The 27,074-nt window shown below is 45.2% G+C and overlaps 1 protein-coding gene across 1 annotated transcript in view; it reads left to right on the top strand.

The window, feature by feature from the left end:
- Positions 1 to 27,074, top strand: part of NCKAP1L (NCK associated protein 1 like) — a 2,015,530-nt gene that overhangs the window by 440,336 nt on the left and 1,548,120 nt on the right. Inside the window, exons 15-16 of the mRNA XM_069653209.1 lie at positions 16,581 to 16,639; positions 18,564 to 18,709. Of these exons, the coding sequence (XP_069509310.1) occupies positions 16,581 to 16,639; positions 18,564 to 18,709 (205 nt within the window). The remainder of the gene's footprint in view (positions 1 to 16,580; positions 16,640 to 18,563; positions 18,710 to 27,074) is intronic.

The raw sequence follows: 27,074 nt of genomic DNA, 5'->3' as shown, positions 1-27,074 counted from the left end.
GGCGGTTTTACCGCCACAGTTACCACCAGACTCGTAATGAGGCCCATAGTCTTCGCTGTAGTAAATATATATCGGAATCCTATCAGCATGTCTGATGAAACATTCTTTACAGGGCTATACGATATGCTTCATCTTGTCTCACTTGATAAATCAGTCACACATACCATCATACTAGGTGACTTGAATCTAAATTGTTGGAAGACTGGAACCCAAGGTCAAGGGGTTCGCTCATGGGTGTTGACCATGAGTGAACGTAACAACCATATGGTGAACGGATCGGTACAAGGTGATGTTCCGCCTCACTACACCTGGCATCGAGGGCTATCGAATAGTATTATCGACTACATCTATGTTGACTCTAAACTATTCCAATTAATAGAGCAATTTAACATCATAGATCACCCAAAAAGTGATCACTGTATGTTAATTCTGCAGCTCACGCTCGATACAACAGCGGCAACCAGAGATGTTTGCTATCGCGGCAATGTGGGAGTCAATAACTCTCGCACCCGTCTCAAATGGACGGTAAGCACTTTGAACAAATTCGAGCGTTCGGTATTGAACAAGGCCAATTTTAGTCGTAGTAATGAATATATAGATCTGTTATGCTCGTTTGCCCAGACTGTAGTCATACCGCAGTCTAATACCATCAGACATTCTCACACCTTCGATCCAATAGTCTCCAAAAAGAAGGCAGAATACAGGATGCATAAAAGAAAAATTCTACTCTCCGCTGCAGCCGACAAGTGGCAAGCCCTCAAATCTGTTGTTAACCAATATAAGAACTGGCTTCGCGGGCGAAAGTCTTTACTATTTCAGCAAGATAGTGAAGATATGAGCAACGCCATGAGTAATAAAAAGTCAGCTGGCATGTGGTCCCTTTTGAATAGTCACACTTGTAACCATCAAGCAGACGCACAACTGAATGGGGTTCCACAACATTTGTGGATTAAGCATTTCTCAACCCTTTATGATGACCCCCTTTATGCTAATGCTAATTATCAGCCAGTTTCAACTTCCAGCTGGGAACTACAAGCCTCGGTTGAGACAATTCTTGACATCATTAAAAAATTAAGTTCTTCCAGAGTGGAAGGTCCAGATGGACTGTCAAATTACATGTTTAAAACTCATCCTTACAGATGGTCTAACATTTTATTCATGATCTTTCGAGATATTTTATATACCCGCTTGATTCCATCATCATGGAAGTCCTCGATTATAGTTCCCATTTTCAAAAAAGGCGATAGGACAGTACCAGCTAATTATCACCTGATCGCGTTATTAGACGCTCCAGGTAAAATTTTTACCAAATTAGTATTAGCTGAATTTAATACCTGGACAGGAACCTATAAATATCGAGATTCCAATCAAAAAGGTTTCATGGCTGGTATGGGAACCAATATTAATCTTATGACCTTGAATGCAATAAAAGCTCAGTGTCATAAGAGCAAACAACAGGTTTTCTTTGCTTTTATCGACCTAAATGCAGCCTTCGACTCAGTGAGTGGTCCTTTGCTTCTGAAGAAGCTCATAAGAGATAACTGTCCATCGACCTTGTTTGATATAATCCATTCCTTGCACCATGATACATCTGTACGAATTCGTATCACACTTGATGGCCTATTAACTGAAAAAATGTCCACATATCGTGGCCTGAAACAGGGTTGTTCCTTAGCTTCAGCAGTGTTTAATTACTACATACATGATGTTAGACTTGCACTATCTAGCGTTATTTCTGACTCTCCTAAACTGATTAACCAACAAGTTCAATCGCTCATGTATGCGGATGATTTAGTGCTCATCTCTAGAACCCAGCTAGGGTTACAAAGGCTCTTAGATACGTTACATCAATATGTACAACTCAATTAATTATCTGTCAATTCAACCAAAACACAGATCGTACAATATTCTCCCAAGCGTTCAGGTCCAGTGTCATTTGTTTGGTCCATCGGCTGTACACCGCTTGGAGTGGTTCCAAGCTATTGCTACCTGGGTATGATTTTTGAAGGTCATTTGAAAGCACATGGACAGCTCGAGAGGGTTGAGTCCAAGCTACTCTCATCCATTTCACAAGCCTGTATTATCATGCATAAATATGGTAAGTTTTCGATTCTACCAGCATGGTACTTTTGGACTAAAAAAGTCATCCCCATGTTATTATATGGCTTGGAAACTTTTCCCACAGATTCTCCGTTTAAGTTTGTGCAGTGGGAAGCTAAATATTGGCGTATAATACTTCATCTCCCGCAATGTATTCCCATACCGTGGATGAGGTATGAGCTTGGACTAATCTCTCTGGAAGCCCATTATAGTTGGCGTTTATGTTCTCTTTTTAGGAAATGTCTTTTGTCAATCAATGTAAATGTGTTGCTCAAAACTCTTTCATGTTATATATTTGTACCAAAAAAATCTAGATACATTACTGCTTGGTTAAACAGAGTGTATCTAACATTGGCAAAAGCAGAAATCACTATTGAACTATTGTTGACGAACACTGATAAAGCTAAATACAAAATATATCAAACAGACTGGATTAACACTTGTGAGTCATGCCTAACGTACCGTGATGGTGACACTGCACGCTTTCCTATAAAAAAACTCGGTACAATACCCACCGTATTTGATACGTTCGCCATCACCAAAATACCAGTCTGGAATATTGCGTTTTCGCTTTAATTTGTGGGCAACCATGGATGTAAAGGCAAAACGTGGGCTGGTAAATCCTGTACAAAATGTTTGTCGTTTTTGTAAAGATTCGACCAAGTGCGAGACACTTGTTCATTTGTTTACGGAGTGTATTTCATTAAGATCCATAAGACAAATTGCCTTTACAAGACACTGTCAATATTTGGGAAATATCACACAGTTTGAATGTTGGTCAGTCCTGCTGCGATCAAACAATATGGCAATACAAATAGCAGCTGTCAATTTTCTCTTTAGCCTTGATTTGGAAACAGAAAAATGTGATGAAAGGATCTAACTGTATAGTAATCATTCCTAGAGATTAACCTCCTTTTCATGTATTGATTAACAAGGACTTGCAAAGTTGACATTTGAAGTGAGCATTTTATCTTCTTTTTTACTGTTTATATTATTATTAACGTCATGAATTGTTGCGATCTTTTTCATTGTAAATCAATGTGAATTTTAAATTGGATGTTATTCAAGCAAGTATTTGGTTAATTAATGTTTTATTTCATATAGTTGTGCAATTTATGTTAAATTATGTATTTTCTTTTTTTGAAAGGTTGATTAAATTCAACCAAATCAATAAACAATAAAAATAAAAAAAATAACGCATTAATACCTAATTCATTTTACAGGGCACTCACACACTTACCTATTATATTGACTAACAATACTAGTGCATCTAGGGGTCTTAATCCGCCTCTCAGCTTTCTACCCAAAAAGGCATAGAAGCACGGACCAGAAGTTAGTGACAGAAAGTCAGTAATTTTATACAATTGCATTAGTAACTCTCAACCTATAAGTTATTGCCATAAAATCACTAGTCTTTTACCGTTAGTTGACAGAGCTCAACCTATAACCACTTACTTATTAGTGAAGTCAGGGATGTCATTCATAATGAAGATAATCAATTCTCTAAAGGGGTCATCTTAATGTCAACAATTGTCTAATCACAACGTGGCACCACACATGATCACCGCACACACCACAAAACATGGCACCACACACAATTAGAAAGTAACATTGCAGTGCTCATTCCTTATTGTCTATATCGACTTCTGTACATAAACTGGTCAGTTCATAACAATGTTGTTAGTTATTTCAGAGTTTAGCGTGGCAAGACTGTGTACTCTATACCACAGTCAGTATACAAAAGAATACTCTAAAGGTTTTCACTATTCCGTTTGTTGTGCGTTTATGTCTTCATTTGCATTAATGAACGGAGCTGTGTAGTCACCCGGATCATCGGGTAGAAGATTAATTCAAATCTGTACTTTACACGGCTACGTGGTTACCAGTAGGAAAACGCAGAAACCGCCCGGTACAGAGATGAACAGAAACAAAACAACAGGACCGACCGTGTCCATTAGTACTGGAACTATTGACAGACTGGATAAGTGTCAGACAAAAACTAGCATCTAGTATAATAATGTCTGATTGAAAAGCTAGTGCTAGTGCTTTTACTTACTTAAACCTCCCACGCCTATGTCACTGTCTCCGGCTCCTCACTGTTTACGGTTTTCCAACTACTGCGCATTCATCATTCTACCGTGCCGTAATCTCCACTGACGTGTTAAATAAAACACAACTAGACTGCGTCTGTGTGTCCCTCGATGTCATCTATAGCCGCCATTTTGGAGTGGAAATAAGAATAAGGGAGAAGTCCATGGTGTTGTTCTAATCACAGTTAGCGTTATTCCAGACAACAAACTGGACCCAAAGATTGAATACTCTGTAAATGCATCTTGATGCATCTAATACGGTTTTAGCTAATAGCACCACAACTTGAGTCGACGAAAAGTATTTATATTCATTACAGCTCACATTACTGTATGTTGTGCCATTCAATAGTATCATTCATGCCAGTCATGTGGCTCTTGGTTAGAAAAATCATCTGTGTTTCCTCTTTTGTTAACCTTTGTTTATCTTGTTGTGTGTTATAACTCTAGTATAATTTGGTGAGTATTGACCACTTCACATCATCACAGTTATGTCCAGCCATCAGGAAGTGTCCCACTATTGGTGCTGTTAATACTTTATTCCTAATGCAACTTTTATGTTCTGCAATGCAGACTTTGATTGGCCGTTCAGTTTTGCCAATGTAGATTTTTCCACATAGGCACCAGATGACATAGATAACCCACGAGGTGTTGCAATTAGTGAATTGTTGTTTTTGCAATGAAGTATTCAATCCAATGTCTACCATTACGGTTCTAGTTGTAGAACTACAACATCTACAATTGCCACAAGCGCTGTGGCCCATTGGTCTACTTATGCCCCATGTCTCGGGTAGAGTGGACTGTCTACTAGTTGGATCATATATTTCATTCTTAGTTAAGAGTTCTTTCAAGTTCTTACTTCTTTAAATGCACATCTTGGGATGGCAATTGACTTGGTTCCTTTCAACAAGATATGGCAGTTCTTATTTACTATTCTCTTGACCTGATTGGACATTGCATTAAATGTGCTCACGAACATGATACGGTTGTCAGGCTCTAGTTCTGGTCTGTATTCCAATAAACCTTCACGATTGTTATTCAAAGCTCTTTTGAAAGCTCTTTTGAATACTTTCTTAGGATATCCTCTCTCTTTTAAATGGACGCTCAGTACTTTCCCCTCCTTTTGAAACTCATCTCTATTAGTGCTATTGCAATTCAGCCTTAGAAATTGGCCCACTGGTAAATTCTCCCAGACATGTCTGGGGTGGAAACTGTCCTATACCAGATGCAAGTTTTTATCTGTAGTTTTATGAAATGGTTTCACTTTAAGCACCCTATCTTCATTGTCAGCATAAATGGTGATATCTAGGAAATTCAGCTCTACCTTGCTATTATTCATTGTAAATTTCAAGTAGGGGTTTTGTTTGTTGAACCACTCGAAGAATGCTACCATGCTCGTCAAGTCACTGTGCCAGATAACAAACATATCATCAATATATCTCTTCCAAACTCTGATGTTATTCTTGAAGGGATTATCATCACTCAATATCTTCTTTCAGAAGTTCAACATATAGGTTAGGTAAAGTAGGTTTCATGGCTGACCTCATGGCAGTGCTGTGTATCTGTTGGTAAAATCTATTGTTAAATTGGAAATTTGTCAGTTAATGCCATCTCAGTGCACCACAGAATGAAAGAATTAGGAGTGATACTGCCTTGTCGCTTAGAAAGCAGAAGTTCTTCTGCCATATTACGTGTTGCTTCCTGTGGGATTTTTGTATGAAGTGAAACGATATCCAAACTCAACATAATGTCTGATTATCGGAGGGTTAACCCTCGATTAACTGGATGATACTTGTGGTTTATTGTAAATAGGACAGCATTTCGGTGACACAGCTATTCTGAAAGAAATCTACAAATTTGGCTAATGGTTCAAGTATAGAGCCTGTGCCTGACACTAGTGGCCTACCTGGAGTGTTGATCAATGTGTTATGGATTTTCAGCAAGGTATAAAATGTGGGAATATTGGGGTTTCTTACCACCAAATACTCTGCTTCTTTTGTGGCGGGTGTAAGCTTTTTCTACCTTGATAGTAATAAGGGACTGTATTCATTCTGTAGGGTCTGTCTTGATTTCTTTATAGAGACAGTTATCTTTTAATTGTCGCTCACATTCACTAATGTAATCGTCTTTGTTTTGGAGTACCACCGCACCTCCTTTATCAGCTTTTCTAATTACCAGAGTGTGGTTCGAATTCAGTGAGTCTACAGCTTGTCGTTCCTTACTGCTTAGATTATGGAAAAAGTTTTTATTTTTCAGCTTCTCTTCCAATAGTTCTACCTCAGCCAACACACATTTCTCGAATACAATTGATTCAGGACTAAATCATGCCATTGGTGGACAAAATGTGGCAACATTATGAAAATCACTGTTGGGTTTGTTAGTCTTTCAATGGGTTATCTAGAAAATACTGTTTTAGATGTATCTTTCTAAAAGGTTGTTACAACTCCATCCAAGTAGTAAACATGTTGTAATCATTCGCAGGGACAAACCCAAAACATTTATTTAACACTTGGACCTTGTCTGGTGTAGAGGTATACGAGGAAAGGTTGATCAGTAGGTTGTATGACTCCTTGTTTGGCGAGGTTCGTAATCCCAGGGCATTTGGTCCCTGTCCAAAAAAGGCACTGAAGTTTCCCTTGTTCTCAGGTCATACCCCCTTTGTGGTCTAAGTTAATTATCAAATCTTCCTCTACCTCTCGACCTACCTCGGTTGGTTTCATTGCGACCTTGATCATTTGTACTACTGTCATCCCCAGAACTTCCAGAACTATACACGGTGTTACTAAAACGCACATGTTTGGTATTGGCCTGGTTAGAATTATGTGGGTGCGTAGGAATATAATCTTCTTGGTATACCGATAAGCCTTTTCATGTGTAAAATCAGTAAGATCTTTTTTTAGGCGTCTAATGCATTCCCTCATAGTTTGTTCTTTAAAATCTACCATTTCTTTAAGAATATCATCCAACCTTTTTTTGAAGGCATATAGATAGACTAGTTTCTTAATCTCTTCTTCAAGTGTAGTTAATTCAATGGCAAGTTCTTCTGTCTTCTCTCTAAATAAAAACACATACATTCAGTTTTTACAGGTGCTTTCCACAAGGCACACAATAAAAGAATATGAACATTTATCTTAGTTTTTTATCAGGCCCAGTTTAGGGCAGAAAAAAGAGGGGTTAGTATGTGACAGATAGTTATTCCCAAATCACTGATGTATACATGTATGTATATATATATATATCACCATTGTTGTCATTGCTCAATAGGGAAAACTTAACAATGAGAGACAGATATAGCAGTCTCTATTTTAGCTAGACAAATTTCTTTTTATGTCTAATAGATGTGTCTACATATGTGTCGGATAGAGTCGCATTTCGACACCATCCCTGGTGTCTCACTCTTTAATTTTAGCCCTCTTCATGACAGGTAATTTCTTTATTGTTGATGTAACATTCGTATGTTTCCCAATGATTCAAAGCTTGCGGTCACTATAGACAAAGGTAAGAGTAAAAATGTGTACATTAGCAATTAAAACATTTAAGATGAGGGAGACCACCAGGGGGCGCAGAGGCAATGGCTGCCTAGTGCCGAGCTCCCGCCAGGACAGGGCCTTCTAGAGGGATTGAGCCCCCCCCGGACCACCCTGGCGAAACAGCTACCTGGCCATCGGCGGGTGACCCCCCGCGAGACTTCGGCTCGAAGGAGCGGACCTCGCCGCCCCCCGAAAACCGGAGTTCGGGCCGTGCTGGAGTCGCGGCCGAGTACGCAAGGACGGGGAGAGGCCTGCAGACGGACAGAGCCCAGCTGAGGAGCCCGGCCGCCAGCCGGAGTGCAGCGCCCCGCAGATCCAGGAGGAGTGGGCTGACGGAGCCGACGCCAACACCGGGCGGAGGAGGTAAGGGGGCCACGGCAGCAAAGCGGATCGCGGGCCAGTCCACCCCCGGACGGGCTCCGGCGGTCCGCCTCGGAGGATCAGCCTGGGCCCGCCCCTGCCAGACCTCGGCGGCAGGAAGCGGCCCGGAAAGGCAAAGAGCCGGTCGGGCAGGAACGGCCCCTCCCGCCGGCGCACGCTCCATTCTTCGGGCCCACCACGGGCAATATCCCCCAAGAGGGGAACCGGACCCCCAGCCTTGGCTCCCGCACCAGTCGGCGGCCCCGGGCCCAGCATCCGGGGCCTGGAAACGTTGCCCACCTTGGGCCCCCAGGAGACAATCGCAGGACAAGGGGAGCACACCCGGGATTGGCGGTGGCCAAGGCAACCCCCGCAGCACACCCCACTCCAGCCATCACAGACCTAGTGGGGTCCTGGCCTGGCCTGGCCGCACAGCGCGATACACGCCGGGGAGAGGGGATATCTCCCACCAGCCCAACAAAGGAACCCAGCGAGGCCGGAGGGACAGAGACCAGGCCTAAACAGGTGGTGGCCCCCGGGGACAATCCTGGGGCGTGTGCCCACCTGACTCGCCCCCCGGAAAGCAAACAGAGGCTGGAACACGACGGGGGCAGCCTCCCACCCCCCACGAGACCGCACCAAGACGTGGGGGATCTGGACCAGCGGCGGACCCCAGGGGGTGCACTGAGGGGGATCGCATGAACGGGCTAGAATCGCTGCAAGCGTTTAGGTATAAGAATCGCACCAGCAACCACACGGACCCCAGTGACCCGACCCACCCGGGAAGCATGTCGGAGCCCTCGACGGCGATGGAGAGGGGCTTTGCCTCCATCCTCCAGGAAATTAGGGAAATGCGATCGGATATCGCCCAAAAATTCGAAAAAATGGAACAGAGGTTGGACAAAGTGGAGGAGAGGCTGCAACGGGTAGAAACCAACCAGTCCTCGTCAACGGCACAGGAGGTTCAATTTGATATGAGGCTCTCGGCCTTGGAGAAGAGGGACGAGGAAAAGGCCAGACAGTTTGATGACTTCGAAAACAGGGAAAGGAGGAATAACTTAAGATTTTTCGGGATCCCGGAAACGGAGGGGGAGACAGAGAGAGACCTAACCCGAGTTGTGAAAGACATTATCACCCTTCTGTTCGCGGAGGAGATGACCACAGAACCCACGTTCGACAGGGTGCATAGAGCAGGGGGCAGGGCCGGGAACCCCCGATCTGTCCTAACCCGGTTCCACTACTATACGGAAAAAACCAAGGTTTTGGAAGAAGCGAGGAAGGCAGGGGTGATCACCTACAACAATGCCCAGGTCACCATTTTTCAGGACCTTTCCGCCTACACCTTGGCGAAGCGCAGAATGTGCCGTCCCCTGACTCAGCTACTCAAAGAGAAGGGGGTCCGCTACAGGTGGGGGTATCCTTTCTCCCTGTCCTTCGAATATATGGGCCAACGTACTACGTTAATCACAGAAGAGGACATTAGAGGTGCCATACACGATTACGTGGTGGACCCAGCCCCCCGAAGAAGCCCAATCGGCCCGGAGGCTCTGGCCAGGGGGGGGCCGGGTCAGTCGGGACCCAGGAGAAGGAAAACAGCCTCACGAAAATACAAGAAACTGAATACTCCACCTCCTGCCCAGGAAGGAGAACAAATGGACTCGGAGGGCTGACGGCAGGGGAGCCCTGACAAGCTGTAGGACAGGCGTGGAAGCACGTGAGGTCCTAGTGACGACTCTACCCCCTAAACAGCAAGTACACAGCGGGCAACCAACGGGGAAGAGGTTGGGGGGGGAAATGGGGGGCTCAAGGAGATGAGCATTGTTCAGCGGGCCTAGCCAGGGGAGGTCAGGCTGGTGGTCCGGCCACATGCCAGTGATGGCGGAACTTACTGGCTGGACGTCGGGTAGGGGGGTGGGGGGTCCTTTCAAGTTGGTGGGGGATGTTTTTTCAGGGAGGGGGGAGGAGGGGTTGTTTGGGGCCAGTTTTAGGGCCCCGGGGGAAGGGGGTAGGGGAATCCAAGCAATCCAGAAGCGAGACAAATGAAGCGAAACAGGGTTTTAGGCATGACGTGGGTGGCCAGCCGGGAGAGTAACATAGATAATGGCTGATGGCTTGCCGGCCCTGGGGGTGGGCACCTTGAATGTGTGAGGTCTGAATACCCCCACAAAGAGGTCCCTGGTTTGCAGGGAGTTCAGAAGAGCTAAGCTAGACCTGCTTTTCCTGCAGGAGACACATTGGGCCCGGGGGAAGGAACCCAAGATGAGGGGAGGAGGGATTGGCGAGATCTTTTGTGCATCACATAAGTCAAAGAAGAGGGGAGTGGCAATTCTGCTAGCAGGGGGCGTAGGCTTTGAACAAGAGGCGTCCCTGAAGGACCCAGAGGGACGTTACCTAATGGTGAGGGGTTCTTTACAGGGGGCCCCCTTGACCCTCGTAGTTATATACGGCCCAAATGAAGGCCAAGCCCAGTTCTGGGAGGAAGTAAGGGACAGGCTCAAACTCTTTGTCCAAGGCAAAATAGTGGTGGGGGGGGACTTCAACATGGTCCTAGACCCGGCCTTTGATAGGAAGCGACTTGGCTCTCCGAACATCAGACCGGTGGACGAGGCCATGGCACGCTGCTTCCGGAGGGTCAACGCTGAGCTGGGCCTGGTCGACAGGATTCCATTCCCCAGGTCGGACGTCCCCTCGTTCACGTACTATTCGGCCATCCATACCTCATTCTCTAGAATCGATTATATCCGGGTGGACGAAACGCTTCGCCCACACGTCTCGGGCTACAGTGTGGACCCGGTCCCCTGGACAGATCATGACATGGCCCGCGTCACCATAGCCGAGGGTTGGCACGCGGAACGCAGAGGCCGCTGGAAATGTAATGACTCCCTTCTCAAAGACGAGGTCATTGCGCAGGAAGTGCTAGATGCCATCACGGAGTTCTTTGACTTGAACGACAACGGGGAAGTTGGCATACACACACTGTGGGATGCATTTAAGGCAACCCTACGAGGTGTGCTCATCAAAATAGGAGCCCAGAAGAAAGGAGAAAGGGAGACCCTGGAAAAGACCCTAAGGGATAAAATAGCGCAGCACCGGCCCGGCGGACTTCCGGATCGGCAACTGGAGCGTGACCAGGTCACTGCCCTGGAGGATTACAGACTCCAGCTTAAAAACCTCCTCCTGCACAAGACGGAGAGGAGCCTCCAGATGGTGAGGCAGAAATACTATGACAAAGGGGATAAGGCAGATAGTATCCTAGCCTGGAAACTAAGGGAGGTCCAAAGAAGTAGAACGGTCAAGGCAGTGAAGGACGCCCAGGGGACGATAGGCTATGACGCCCCCCACATAGGAGAGGCTTTCCGCCACTACTATGAGAAATTATATACCTCGGAATATGACGAGGGCGATGCCCAGATAGAAGGCTTCCTGGAGTCCAAGTCCCGGCCCTGACAAAAGAGATGTCGGAGGGGTTAGAGGGCCCGGTCACCGAGGAGGAGATAGACAAAGTGATAAGTGGGATGAAGGTGGGAACCTCCCCGGGGGAGGATGGCTATACAGTGTACTTCTACAAGAGGTTCCGCTCCAGCTTGGCCCCGCACCTGGCGAGGGTCTTCAATTCTGTCCTCGAGGGAGGCACTCTCCCCGACTCCATGATGGGAGCCATTATAGCAGTACTGCCCAAGGAGGGGAAAGACCCAGCAGAGTGCTCCTCGTACCGCCCAATATCATTATTGAACACGGACGCCAAGATTTTGGCCAAGGTGGTGGGGAGGCGGATGGAGGGGATAATGCGGAGGTTGGTTCATGGGGACCAGGTGGGCTTCATAAGAGGGAGACAGGGGTCGGACAATATCCGTAAAACGATAGATCTGCTCCACTACGCACAGGAATCTGACCTGGACGCATGCGTCCTTTCTTTGGACTCCGAAAAAGCTTTCGACAGGGTGGAGTGGAGATACATGGAACTCCTCCTCAAGAAAATGGGCTTTGGGTCCCACATTAGGAGCTGGGTATCGGCACTCTATAGAGCCCCCACAGCGAGGGTCCAGGTGAATGGGAGGTTGACCGAGTCCTTCGCACTTTCGCGAGGGACCAGGCAGGGTTGTCCCCTCTCCCCCTTGATATATGTCCTAACGATAGAACCGTTAGCTATAGCGATCAGAGCGCATGCGGGCATCAGGGGGATTAGCAGAGGCGACGTGGAGTTCAAGCTCTCCCTCTTTGCAGACGACATCCTTGCCTATGTGGTGGACCCGGCCACCTCGCTCCCCCCTTTTTTGTCCCTGGTGGCCACATTTGGCCGCTTCTCCGGACTGAGAATCAACACAGCCAAATCGGTCCTGCCCCCAATGAAAGTGCGAGACCTCGAGCTGGACCCCCTGGACAGGTTCGAGGGAATTGCGGTGGGAAAGACCTCCATCCGATATCTGGGAGTCCTGCTAACTAGGGACCTATCAAAATTAGCCTCTACTAACTACGACCCCATAATCGCTGGGATCGGGTCGGACCTGAGGAGATGGGACAAGATGATCCTGTCCTGGTACGGCCGGATGACAGCGGTCAAGATGAATGTCCTGCCCAGGCTTTTGTACCTGTTCACAGCGCTCCCCACCATCATCCCAGAGCAGACCTTCAGGGTCCTACAAAATGCAGTCCAAGAATTTATATGGCAGGGGAAATCCCCAAGGATAGGGAAAGCGACCCTGACGTTGCCGAGGGAGGAGGGGGGATTTGGGCTCCCTGATTTCCGCCTGTACTTCCGGGCTGCACAATTGAGGGTACTCTTGGAACACATGAAAGAGGGGATGGGGACATACTGGTCTTACCTAGAGGACATGGACGCCCACCCCCTGAAGGTTAGGGATCTCCTGTGGGCCCCACGCAAATCCATTCCGGGGAAGTTAAGAGGGCACCCGACCCTGGGAGTCCTTTGGGAAATCTGGAGGGAGGGCCCACAGACATCCTACCTCACTTCATGGCCGTCCCCGATGTCCTCCCTTTGGGGGCTCCCACTTGACTTGGGCGGGAGGGGGTTTCGGAATTCCCAGACCTGGTCCGACATGGGGATGGAATGGCTGGGCAGATGTTCAGGGAGGGAGAGTTTCTCCCATACGAGGACCTGAGGGAGGCCCTCGGCCGGGGATCCCTCACTATTTTCGAATACCTCCGCCTCAAGGGCATATTATGTGACCAATCATGGGGCCAAAACCTGAGGAGGCAGCAGACACCCTTTGAAAAGTTCTTAGATACAGCGACCTCGAGAAAGGGCGCGGTGTCGAACATGTATAAAATCTTGAACACTTTCAATCTCCCCGGGAGAAGGGGTTTCCGCTCATTCTGGGACGATTTGGTGGGAGAGGTCATCTCAGAAGACACCTGGTCGAGAATTTTCAAAATCGCTTTTCATGGGAACTTGTTCACCGCAGACATGGAACACAATTTCAAGATTTTGCAGGGGTGGCATAGGGACCCAGTAAAATTATCCAAAATGTTCCCGGGCGTTACTCCAATGTGCCCGAGGGGTTGTGGCGCGCGGGGATCCAGGAAGCACATGTGATGGCTTTGCCCGAAAGTTCAGGTCTTCTGGGGCAAAGTACGGTCCTGGATCGCGGAGGTGTCGGACGAACCTCTCCCCCAGGACCCTTTGTCAATGTTGTTGGGGGTACCCCCGGAAGACTTGGAAATATATAGATATCCAAGGATGATGGAAACAATGCTGCGGACGGGGAGGGTGGCCCTGGCACAGAAGTGGAAGAGCCCTGAACTCCCCTCCAAGGAGGATTGGCTGAAGAAAGTAAAGAATATGTTCTTGATGGACAAACTCACAGCTATGGTGAACAACGACTCAGGGCCTTTCATGGCACATTGGTATGGGGTGCAACAATCTTGGGGATGGGACGTTCATTGACTTGAGACAGGGGCCCGCACCAAGGGAGGGGAGGAGGACTTGGAGCCCAGTTGGGCCCGCCCTGAAAGCCCACGACCGGGGAAACGGCACCATCGACCACAGTCGGAAAGAATGGTCACCTACCACAGCATCTCCTGAACACAGGGGAGGATAAAGCCGCTCATTGTCTCTTTGTTTGAAGTTAGTGCTGGATTGCGGGGGGGAGGGGTACTGCCGGGAGGGGGGTGGAGGGTGGGGGGGGTTAAGGGTTGAACGGGACAGTTAATCGCCTTGTGTACCTAATGGGTTACTCAGCCCGGTTTGTTAAAGTTTCAAAATGCCAATAAAACCAAAGTTTAAAAAAAAAAAACATTTAAGACGGCATGGTTCATACATTATGAGGTTTGCATCCCCATTTGTGCACACCACTGACCTGGTCAGTTTCTCTGGTTGGACAAGAGTTTTTCAAAATTTCTTTATCAAAAAGAGATATCTTCATTCCTTTTTAGGACTGCGTTATTCTGCTTCAAGTGACCATATTTTGGTTATACACAGGTGAATTCAAGGTTCAGCCTCCACAAATGGAAGTGAATAACATAGGAAGCAGAATAACGCAGTCCAAAAAAGGAAGGAAGATATCGTTTTTCGTTAAAGAAAGTGACCAGGTCAGTGGGGTGCAAAAATGGGGATATAAACCTCATAATGTATGAACCATGCCATCTTCAATGTTTTAATTGCTTAAACGTGGACTTAGAGAGAGGTAATTCTGTTGTTGTTTTCTATGCTCTCGCTCATACTGTTCCTTTTGCAGCCTAATCCCCCTTTACCAAAAAAGAAGGAAACCACCCATTATATTCCCCTGCAGAGCAAGAACAGGCATTATATATAAACTGCAATACCAGAAGTCATTCATAGAGGTCCTTTCGGAGCAATTCTTAGCAAGTTTCAATGAACGAACCATCAAAATGTACAAGTTACACGAGAAACATCAGTGTAAGAATGGTACTAATCGCTGCTCTTTATAGATGTATAGTCTGATATTTGTCAAAGCTGGCACTAAATTATACTGTTTAGTTGTACCATTGTGTTTAACTGCCTATAAGCTCCTTACCAGGGGTGACTGTGTATTTATTTTCCTACTGTCTCCCCTTTGAAGTCGAGGGAAAATAGAGCCACTCACGCGTGTGGGCGGGATACATGTACCTGTTTGTTCTTGGTTTTCACACCCTGTTAGTCAAATGCTGTATCCTGAACAAGTAATTAAATAAAACACATTAAAATCGAGGAAGCTTGAAAGGAAATGTGGGGGCGTTCTATTGTGTCAAGTGCGTGTGTCTCATTTGTGGAAAGTCGAGAGGGGTTGGAACATTGAACAGCATTTTGCAACAGAGTACAACTGCCCACAGATAGCGCACAGAGACCAAGCATATGATAACAGCTCTCCACAAGAATCGGATGGAATAACATTGAATAGAATAATGAACATACAAACAATAGACTTTTCTCCCACCAATGGGCTTTCTGCAACCCCTTCAGAATTCCATTCTCAATCACAGCATACTAAGAATGATTGAATGCTGAAAGAAAATGGCTGCCCTCCGTACAGAAAGACAGACTGCAGAACCAATGGCATCCTCTTGACATAATTATTTGCACAGCCAATCAGGTCATGTTTACATCAGGAGACACTACAACACCACCCACAAAACAGTATATGGACAATTTGACAGCCATTTTATAAAACTCATATCTTTAACGCAACTTCTTTATTTGGAAAACCAAATACATTAACATATGGAACATAACTTAAAAGATGCAGTAAATATTTTAAAAAGCATCAATCAAGTCAAACAACTTTAAAATAACATTAACAGATGACGGCTGCCATTTTGGAAGTAAAAATGGCTGACAAATCCACCAAACAGTAGAAATTGAGCCAAAGAGTGCAAAATGGGGTGTGGCTGGAAGGAAAAAGGCTGGGAATGCATAGCTCTCATCTCACACGCTTTTGGCGGGTGTCATCCGCCTTATAAACAGCTGACTCACCTGCCAAGCCTCCTGCACGCCCATTCGTTTCAATGGGCCGCTCACCCGCCAAAAATAAAATTGTGTGTTTTCACCCGCCTTTGCGACATAAATGGTTGAGAGCTATGGGAATGGGAGGAAATTCCTATATACTTCACTTAGCAACGGGCGCTAATTGGTAGGGACACATAGTCAAACTACCATGTATCCATCCTCATATCCCAACTTGCATTGAAAAGCATTAAAACAAACCTGCTTCCAAAGCCCCTGATTCAAGCTCTCATGTTAAAGCTCTGATTTTAATAACAATAGTTTCAGCCTTATAGGTAGCGCTTTCAGCGCCTCCTAATAGCCAAAACTAAAAAAATTGAGATCCGACTGAGACAGGCAATGAGAGGCACAGTGAGAAGTCAGTGGATGGAATGTGGGGAAAATCTTTCTCATTTCGTAACATTCAGGGTTGTATGGTGGAAATGCATTGTCTCCCAAAGGTTTGAGGATTTCTATTTTTGATATTGTTGGCTCGAGACGGTATGAGTTGAGAAAACTAAAATCTTCCAAAAATGTAATACATGTCTCTTTCTTTCCACGCAGTTGAGAACAAAGAGAAGTTTGATTTCATGGCACTGAGACTAGATTGGTTCAGACTTCAGGTAAAATGGCTATGGCAAAGAGGAGAGCTCAGCAAAACTGTATAAGTCTCGTCACTCAGTGCTTGCAGTGTTTTGTCCTTCGTGCTGTGATGCGCCGTTAGCTGGTGATAGGCAAACCCATGTTCACCAAGAATGCTTGTCTGCTATCCTGGTGGATCCAACAGTGTAGTACAGAAAAAGGTGCGAGTAGATATGCTGAGAAAACAATTATAAAACAGTAAACTCTTTGGCTTTTAATTATTTAGATTGGTGATGGTTTCCAGCATGTATGGGTGCACTGTCTACTTTTCTTGTTCCATTTAGATCTGCTAGACGGACAGCGTTCTTCTTCAGTCAGACTAATGGTGAGTTATTCAGAAGGGGACTCGCTCTCGGAGGCGATAGTGCAGGTACTTTAAAATGAAAGAAATATAGCAGATCGTTAAAGTATCTAAGCCCTGTAGTTCGTTTTTACCACGGCTGCCATGCTTTAATGTTTAATTTTTAAAAATAATTTAGTAGACACTTATACATTGCTGGCTATTCCAGCAGTCTGAAATACAATCTTAAGAGATCGGCACCCCTATGAGGGTACTACGTCACATGACAGGAAGTTCTGAAAGCCAACATTTCACTTAAGAGGCAGTGATCAGGTGATGTATTCTGTACAGAACATGTTTGCCTGCAATATGGACATCTTGAGCTAGGCTGACAAAGACAGATGACAATGCAGCCATTTGTTTTGGTCTCTTTGGTAAATGGGCCCCACAAGCTACCATTACTTCCATGTATGAGGGCGCCCCCGGAGAGTTTCTGGCTATTCCATGAATGGGCACTGCTGGGAGACACCAGTCTCTAGGTGCTTTTGTGCCGCACACAAGGTGCCCACTGGTGTGTAAGAATATACACAATCTCACCCTGTGAGTAGATAATGAAAAAGGACAAAGAGGAAACGCACTGTGGAAACAAGAACATTTATAGCGGGGAATTTGTTGTCATCTGTGACCAATGGCAAGACAGAGAGGCCCACTGTTAGAAAACAGATATTCCTGAAGCCTCTTCACTTGCTTCTCGATGCCATAGCCTCATGCAGTGTATTGCTATTCAGCCAGTGATGTTAACTTTGCTGAGTGTCCACTAGTGTGTCCATCCACATCGCTAATCCATAAAAATGGCAAAGGAGATATCAGCCATTACTCCTATGAAACATTTAATTTTTGTTTTAAACATGCTCTCAAATGTTTAAGACTCTTTCATAGTGGTACACATATAATTTGTTACATCGCTGACATTGTTTGCAAAACCTTTCAGGGATTTGCCTGAGCCACAAATACAAGAAGACGAGCCCTTATATGTATACTGTTGCATGGCCCCCCTTTCAGAGGTATTGATGGGCATCAACAGTATAAAAAGATTTAAAAAACACAGAAAACCCTGGCATAAGCTGATGCTGACTGTTAAGGATAATTGCATGAAAGAGTGAGTTAAGTGAGACTCTTAGCAAGCAGAAATGTGCACAGTGTAAAGGTGAGCAGAGGTGTAGCCAACGCTGGGATATGCCTTGCTGGAAAAGAGTGAAGGGAAATTCCCTTAGGAAGGCGAGGGAACTGCATGTGGATGGTGCTCTATTTGGGCGAGATGATAATTGGTTTGCAAAGAGTAAAGTGAAAGGCTTCATAAATCAGGGGCACAGTCATGTGGGCACACATCAGGGGAATGGCTTCAGAGGATACTAATGGCAAGTTCTGATAAAAGTGAGGCGAGTGGACACGGAGAAGAGGTGAGGAGCCAGGTGGAAATTATTTTAGTGGTGTGGCCGTTTGTAAAAGTGATGTGTAAGGCTGGTAGCTGTTGCCAACATAACCCGTAATTTGAGTCCCTGTGGGGCTACTCTTAAGCATTGTGGATAATTTTCCAAACATCAGCCTTTCTTTCCATCCCACAGGCATATAGTAGTGTGAGCAAAGCTCCCTTGCACCTACGAGATAACCCTGATCTGGGGAAGGTCATGAACCTGATCAGCTTTCACACGTTGATGCTGGATTCCATCGAAGAGCTGATCGTCGAGACGTCGGACCTCTCAACCTTCTGGTAAGTGGATTACCCAAAGAACTGCATTCTTCTAACTGAACCACATCTTCATCATGCCCCTGCTCTTTACATTCTGCAGTTACTCCATCTTCAGATGTGTCTTCCATATTCCAGGATTTGCAGTGAGGCCCCTCCTCCAATTTCCACATATAAAATAGACAATGGCCTTCATTCCGAGTTTGGTGGTATTCCGCCGGTAAATCCAGCAGGATGCCACCAAAACGGAATCAGCATTCCCACCACCTGATATCTCAGTACTACCGAGATATAATGGTTGGCGGAAATGCCGGTAACTCCCAATTCCATAGAGTCCAACAGGACTCCATGGAGGGGATTGCTGCAATTACCTGCATTGGTAATACTGGTGCCAGTAATTGTTTTTTTTGCCGTTGGTGGCCTGATCTATTGGCAGGTCAGGCCTGGAGATAGAACTGCGGCTTCCACCAGCAAACTTGTGTTTCCCTGGTCCGATAAAAATGCTGGTGCCAGTATAACCAGCAATTTTACCAGCATTTTTTCCAGACCAAGTAAAATGTAATGAGCCCTTATGTGTTTGTATCTGCTGTCATGTAGTTAACCAAATGAACCAATCAGACTGCACCGAATCTCTGGGTCCTAATAATAATTTGTGCATTTATATAGCATGTGCTCTTGCAGTTTTACTGGGTTAGCATTGTAAACGTCAGGTGTTACTATTTCCTCATGTAATGGTTGTTTATTGACTTGGGAATATATATTGTTCAGGATTCCCCCTTTGGCGTCCTGCTTGTTGTCTGTTTGCTGATTTTTTCTACTTAATAAAACTCGTTTCTTCCATCTGATCCGAGTTGTTTTGATTTTGGGCGATGTCAAGTGCCTCATTTGGAGTGTGGTTTCTGTGCCTCTTTTTCTTTTCTGGATATATATATATATATTTTATCTTACCATACACAAATGCATTACAAATTCAACAACAAACAATAATCATGAGCCAACATAACAATATGTAGTCCAAAAGTAGAAATAGTGCAAACTTCCCAAATCAACCCCATCCATCAATCAATATGTTTAACAAGAGAAAGAAAGAAACAAAGAAACAAAGAAGAAAAAAAAGAAACCCAACTTATCTTACTGATTTATGTTTCAAGGAATGTACTCCAAATGTCATCAAAAGATTTGCCCTTTTTCTGCATTCTTATTGCCACTCCCTCAATGTCGTAAAGTGTGTAGATTTCCTGCTACCAAAGTCTCAAAGTCATATTCTCTGTCTACTCCAAGAACTGTATTCATTATCCTTGTTACATCAGCCCAAAACAATCTGCCTTTATGGCAGTCCCATAACATATGTTCACATCCCCAGCAGGCATCTGACTGGCTCATGCCTGGCTTGTACATCCTTTCTGGAGTCCAAAAAAGTCTGTTTAGCAATTTCACCTGATGAGCCCCCTCTCGTATATCAACTGACATACAGGCAATATTCCTGCAAAGCACCTCCTATCTTAACTCCGTCATCTCATCTTCAAGGCGCTTTGTCCAAGTTTCCAGAAGCTTTGTGTTTCCCGCCGAAATACTACTCATAGGTTTGTACATTGCCGATGGCATTTGGTCCTGACCTCCCAAATTAATAATGGAATCTACTAGATCAGGTTTCAAGTGGGCCACCATTGGTAACGCCGACTTTAGGGACTGATATTATCCATAGGTGCAGCCCTCAAGGCCATATCTAACTTTCAAATCATGAAATGAGAGCCATGATCCTTCTTCAAAAAGAGCTGTGATCTTCTTCATGCCACTCTGATACCAATTTGGACAAAACAGAATTGTATTGTTTTGTTTTATTTATCTATTCAGCTGCATTGATACAGAGCCCTTCTCGCCAGGTACCTTATTCAGGAACACCTCTATGTCTCTCCAGCAGGACCACAAAAATTCAGTCACAATGGATCTTTCACTCCACCCTTCGTTGGCAGTGGATAGTAAAGCAGAGGGTTCCAAAGGACCCACCATACTCACTTCTGCAATGACCACTTATCAAACAGCTCCCTTTACGAATGGCAAAACATTTCTTGATATGTATATGCCAGATGGTACCTTGTGAATTTAGGAATACTTAGACCTCCCCTCTCACACTGACGCTGTAATTTCCAAAGCTTACGCACAGGTGGTCTGTGCTCCCAAAGAAAAGACTGGATCATACTGTCTAATTCTTTCATCATAGAATTACATTGAGCAGGGGGATCATACTCCTGATGTAATGGATTTGTGGCGCTACTGTCATTTTCAGTGCGCTCACTCTCCCTCCCAACGATAGCTTGAGGGCATCACAACATTGTATGTCCACCGTAAGCCTCTCCACTGCTATTTTCAGATTAACATCTATCATGAAATTAATTTCGCTAGTCAGCCATATGCACAGATGCTTCATTTTCAAGGTACACCATTTGAAACCAAGGTCAGTTATATAAGTGCTATTGCAAATATATAAACATGGCAGGGCTTCCGACTTGAGCCAATTGATTTTATAATTTGAAACCCTGCCAAAGTTATCAATGCGGTCCATTAATGCCGGAACAGACACTGTTGTGTCCTGTAACACCAAGAGAAGGTTGTCTGCATATAACCATACATTTTGCATCACCCCATAAAAGTTGATTCCAGTCATTTTTTCCTCTGCTCTCAGCTAGTGGTTCCGGTAACAGGACAAAAACACTTGTGAGAGTGGACAGCCTTGCTTTATCCCTCAGTGTAAGTCAAATTTTGAGGACAGAGTACCGCTAGTTGACACTACCACCATTGGGCCTTCATATAATAACTTTACCCAACTCATGTATTCGGGACCAAAATTCATCCTCTCCAGTGTTTGAAACAAGAAACCCCAACATATTCTACCAAAGTCCTTCTCTGCGCCCAACGAGAGAGCTACAGCTCCCACCTTCAGCTTACTAGATTCAGACAATGTCAACAATAACGTTCTTATATTTGTCGCTGAAATTCTCCCCTTAACAAATTCAGCCTGATCAGGGTGTACCAACTTTGGCAAGATATTCTCCAGTCTTCGAGCTAGTGCTTTAGAAATTATTTTACAGTCCACATTTATCAAGTGTATTGGTCTATAACTTCCTGGATCTAGCAGAGGCTTCCCAGGCTTAAGGAGGACTGAGATTGTGGCATCTCTAAGGGACGGAGGGAGCCTACCCCTGTCTCTGCAAACTGCATATGTGGATTTTAATAGAGTAAGAATCCCTTCAGGCATTGCCCTATAGAACTCTGCAGGCAACCCGTCTGGTCTCTGACACTTCCCCAACTTTAGTGCATACATAGCCCTCTTGATCTCATCCACAGTTAACTTCCCCTCTAACATGGTCCTATCTTCATCCGACAAACATTCTAAGGACTGTTTTCCCAAAAATTCATCCACCAATTCAGGATCTTCCATTCTTGTCTCCTCATAAAGCCTATCATAGAAGTCCCTAAACTCACTGTTAATCTCAGCAGGATCATAGGTAACCTGACCTCCATAATTCTCAATTGCACCAATCGCCTTGCTCCCAGTCACCACTCTCAGACGATGCACCAATAACCGGCTGCATTTCTCCCATCCCTTATAATAAAAGCTTCTGGTCCTAAAGAGGGATCTCTCCACCACCTCACTTAGGTGCTTATTTCATTTTTAAAAGGTTCCTCTTTTCCCCCCTCCTCTGGCAACGTCATCACCTCCTTCTCCAGCTCCTTCACATAAGCACTCAGAGCATCCATCTCCATCTTTTTTTCCTTCCATTCTATTCCAGAGAGTCTCATCAGCACACCCCTCAATGCCCCCCATACTGTGTCTACATCTACCTTTCCATTCATATTTAATTCAATGAATTCCTCTGTTTCACAAGTCAACCCTTTTCCTCAGGACCTCATATTCCAACAACAATAATATGTTCATTCTCCATGTGTGTGACCTCTTGGAAGAATACGCAGAGATAAAACCATCACTATGATCATAAATCATGATCTCAATTTCAAACCTTTTGAAATTCTGAGACACTAGTCCATGTGTCAGGATATTATCTATCCTCAAGAGACATCCTGTGCTCAGAGTGAAAAGTGTATTCCCTACCAGAAAGGTGTTCCAACCTCCATATTTCTAAGTGACCGAAGTCATAAATGAGCAGACGCAATGCCTTCCATTCCTTCTTTCTCCCATCCCGATACATCATGCCACTTCTATCCAAAAAATGGTCAAGGACCACATTGAAATTGCCTACCAGCAAGGTATTTTGTTCATTTGTATGTTGCAAAGGCCGCCCCACATCTCCAAATAAAACTTCACTATTTACCAACGGGGCGTAAATGCTGCACAACAAGACAACCATGTCCTGAATTCTCACAGTCACCAAGACCATTCATCCCTCTTTGTTACTATTAGTTGCAAGAACTATCACCGGCACATATTTTCTTATTAATATCATCACACCACTGGAGTTCGAAGAATACGACGAAAAGAACACTTTTTCCACCCAGCCTCTACACATTTTTCCTGTCTCAGTTTATGCAATGTGTGCCTCCTGCAGGTGAGCAACATCCACTTTTAAATGTTGCAAATATGAAAAGGCTTGATTTTTCTTTATCGGGCCATTAGTGCCATTAACATTCCAATCTTTGACCACAGACAAGGGATCTGCTATGGCTCCTATTCCCCTTTCATCACAAAACACTGTATATTCTCAGCCTAACCAAGAAGGATGTACCCCCCCAAACAAAACAAAAGGACTCAACATTTTAAAAAATGAGAAAATAAGCAAAGTTGACACTTAGTCCCTATTGTAAATAAAAAGGACCACTCCAAGAGCCTTCTCCCCATAATCATTGTAACTTCCCATCACGAGTAGTAATTCCTCTAAACCACTCCAAATGCTGCACCCCAATTGACCCATCCTGCAATCTATTCTCTTTGGATGCCTCAACCCAAACCCATAATTCTTGGCATGAGATATTTAAACGGTGTCAGGCTTCATAGGTCACAGACTATCCTGTACTTACTATCCGCAGTTCATATGGCCTTTCCTCATTTAAAGAAAACCTAGCCTAATCATTAACACACCACTAACAAATGAACATTGCTAACTAGCTTCAATGAGCACCCCGTCTATAAATACATGACCTCATTCCACATTCTATATCTATATTCCACCTACAAGGTCTATCCCATCGAGGATATCGGTAAATGCAGAACAAACCACACCCATCTGAGTTAATATCCTCACTTGTCCTCTGAACCTATAAACACAGTCTCCTGACTTTTATTGTTGTCTTAGCCGCTTTAAAATACATCATGCTGACTGTGCGAACTTTGTGTACATTGCAAACGCCAGATAACGCGAATTCCCAATACTGTGCAGCGTGGACCCCATGAACAGAGAAACATATTGAGGCCCGCACTCATCAACGTGTAGCTATGCAGACTCTGGCACATAATGCAGACCCCCTATATATGCAGACCCCCTAAATACAGCAGCTCACCTTCTCTCATCTGCACCTTGAATATGCAAATCTCGGGTGAATTACCAGGAGGCTAATGCGTGTATTGGGCTTCAGACTAATGAAAGGAAGAGCTGTCCCTGCAGCCTACACGTAGGCGGCAGAAACAGCGATGTTTAGGTGAACTAGGTGTGCCTACCCCAGAAGCCCTGGACTTTTTCTTCTTTGCAATTACATTCTTTTTATACCATTAGCGAACGGTCTGTGCTTTCCCAGTTTAATCTTCCTTCACTCCCTGTGCTTTCTCTTCTGCGTTTCGTCTGCAGTATGCTTGCTGTGCTTTTTGTTACCTGTGCCCCGAGTGTGTTATACTAAATGTATTTTATATAGCTTGACATCTGCCATTTTGAAAGCCACTCCCTGCATTGTTGTGGACGAAAAAGGGGAAAGAGAAGTTAGTCGGTAGAGAGAAAGAAGGATGAGTGCAGATGGGAATAATCATTTATCTTTGCGCTGGTATGTTTCTAATTGGTTACTGGTGTGAGTGCCTAGGGTATGTGCATCCAGAGGAGAGGAACATAGTATAATGTTGGACTGGCCACCATTGACCTTTACCAGGAGAGCGAATTGATCTGGGGGATGTCATGCATATGTGTGGTGAAGGTAGACTGAGCTGGAGAGGGTTATTAGCAGGCATTCATCTTTATGTGTGTAGTGTAGGATGGGAAGAAGAAACGATGAGCAGGTTAGTGATATGATATGATATGGCATTTATAACGCGCCTATACACAAGTGTTTCAAGGCACGACGAGGCAGGGGTGGGAACAAGGGGAGACGGACAACGATTCTACTAGGGCAGGTGCCATTCAGATCGCGCAAGGGTAGAGGGGAAGGGAAAAGTGCAAGGGGGAAGGGAGATGGGAAAGTGCAGTACAGGGTTAGTAGAACAACAAGATAAATACTAAGGGCCAGCTGGTGGCAAGTGCAAGGTAAGTGCAGACAAGTGCTGGGAAGGGGGGCTGTAGGGATACAGAGACAGTCCCGCAGTGCAGGGGTTGCCAGGGAGGCAGTGCAGGGGAGGGTGGCTGGGCCAAGGACCGAGATCGGTGAGTGTCTCAGTTGCAGATTCAGTGCAGTTTCAGTAATTTTAGCAGGGGAGAGGGGGAGAGAAAGCGGAGGCAAAGAGGAAGGTTTTGAGGTGCTTCCAGAACCGGAGATTCTCCTCAAGTTTCAGGGAGGCCGGAAGGCTGTTCTAGAGGGAGGCCCCTGCTGAGGAGAGAGATCTGCCCCCAACTCGTTGCTTGGAGAAGGGGCTGACCCTGAGGGAGTTGGAGGCGGATGAGCGAAGAGCTCGAGAAGGAAGATATTTAGCAAGAGAGAGTTGAAGGTATTTTGGCCCAAGGCCCCAGAAGGCCTTGTGGACAATGCAGAGGGTTTTGAACTTAATCTTCGCAGCCACTGGGAGCCAGTGTAGCGATTGCAGTCCTGGAGATATACGGTACCTGGGCTTGAGGCCAAGGACAAGTCTCGCAGTCCTGTTCTGGATGAGTTGCAAAGGGCGGAGAGTAGAGGCAGGCAGATTTAGATAGAGGCTGTTACAGTAGTCCAGCTTCGAGAGAACCAAGGCTCTAGAGACCGTGAGCTTCTGGGGGAAGGAGAGGAAAGGAAGGATACCTCTGAGGAGGTGTAGCTGGTAGTGAGACTTCTTAGAGACGTCAGAAATGTGCGAAGAGAAAGAGAGTGTGGAGTGGAAGATGACCCAGAGGTTTATTGCCTTGCAGGTAGGAGCAAGAAGAGGGCCAAGAGAGGCCGGTCTGAGAGCTGCAGGGAAGGAGGGAGTGGGTGTGCCCATGAGTAGGATCTCAGTCTTACTGGCATTCAGGCAGAGGTCATTTGTGGCACACCATTCCTGGATAGCAGAAAGACAGTCAGAGATAGGGGAATGATCCTGGATTGTGTTTATTTACCAAGCCATGATTTCCCAATTCGCTCTGGTTCATCTTGTGGTTAAGATTTGGGTATCTTCTGTCTGTTCACATATGTTGAATTTGCACTGAGTGAGCACACTCCTGGAATATTTTTGAATCCAGATTTGCAGTGTTTTTATTTATTAGAATATCTCAAATCTATTCAGAATGAAGTGCACCCCTTTGTGACAATTCCTTTGTTTATTCTATGTGTGGGAACTTTATTTGTAGGAGTATGCCTCCTCTATTCAGAAAAGTTGTTTAATTGTTTTCTTTTGTATTGAAACATCTATTAGGTCTGCAATGGCTAGCTAACTGATTGCTACTCTTAACATGGAAAAGGGGGGCCCTGCAGACACTATTTATGTTATGCTATTTATGTTATGTTATTTACACTTATAGCGTGCACGTTCACCAAAAGGCATCTAGGCGTGGGAATGACAAGGTAATATGAGTAAGAAGCTAAACCAGTAAGGTTTTGAGAGAACGTCTGAATTGAAGATGGTCAACCGTGCTTCTGAGTGCAGAGAGCAGTTTGTTCAGTAGAATACTGGCTGCTACCAAAAATGCACGCCCACCTAGTCTTGCACGACGATGTTTTGGAATCACTAATAGATGGGCAAGCATAGGGTGTAGCATTCTTGTAGCATTCTCTCAGGAGCAGAGTGTAAAACTTTCTGCCGAAGATAATCTGCACCTTGATGGTAATAGGCACAGTGAACTATACAGAGACATTTAAATTTGATGCATTGCTCTACAGGAAGCCAGTGCTGAGCCCTAATCACAGGGCTGATGTGGGCACCATATGGTGTAGCCATGGCTGTCTGAGCGGCCATGTTTTGCAAAAGCTGAAGCCGGTGAACCAATCTCTGTGGTTGGGCCAGATAGAGAGCATAACAATAGTCGATCCGACTATTGATAAGAGAGGCCACAACCAAAGGGCAGAGATG

The sequence above is a fragment of the Ambystoma mexicanum genome, chromosome 3q, assembly GCF_040938575.1.
Source record: "Ambystoma mexicanum isolate Mex_15411 chromosome 3q, UKY_AmexF1_1, whole genome shotgun sequence".
In the NCBI taxonomy this organism is placed as follows: domain Eukaryota; kingdom Metazoa; phylum Chordata; class Amphibia; order Caudata; family Ambystomatidae; genus Ambystoma; species Ambystoma mexicanum.
Note: the sequence above shows the minus strand (reverse complement) of the source record. Positions and strands in the feature narration are given on the sequence as shown.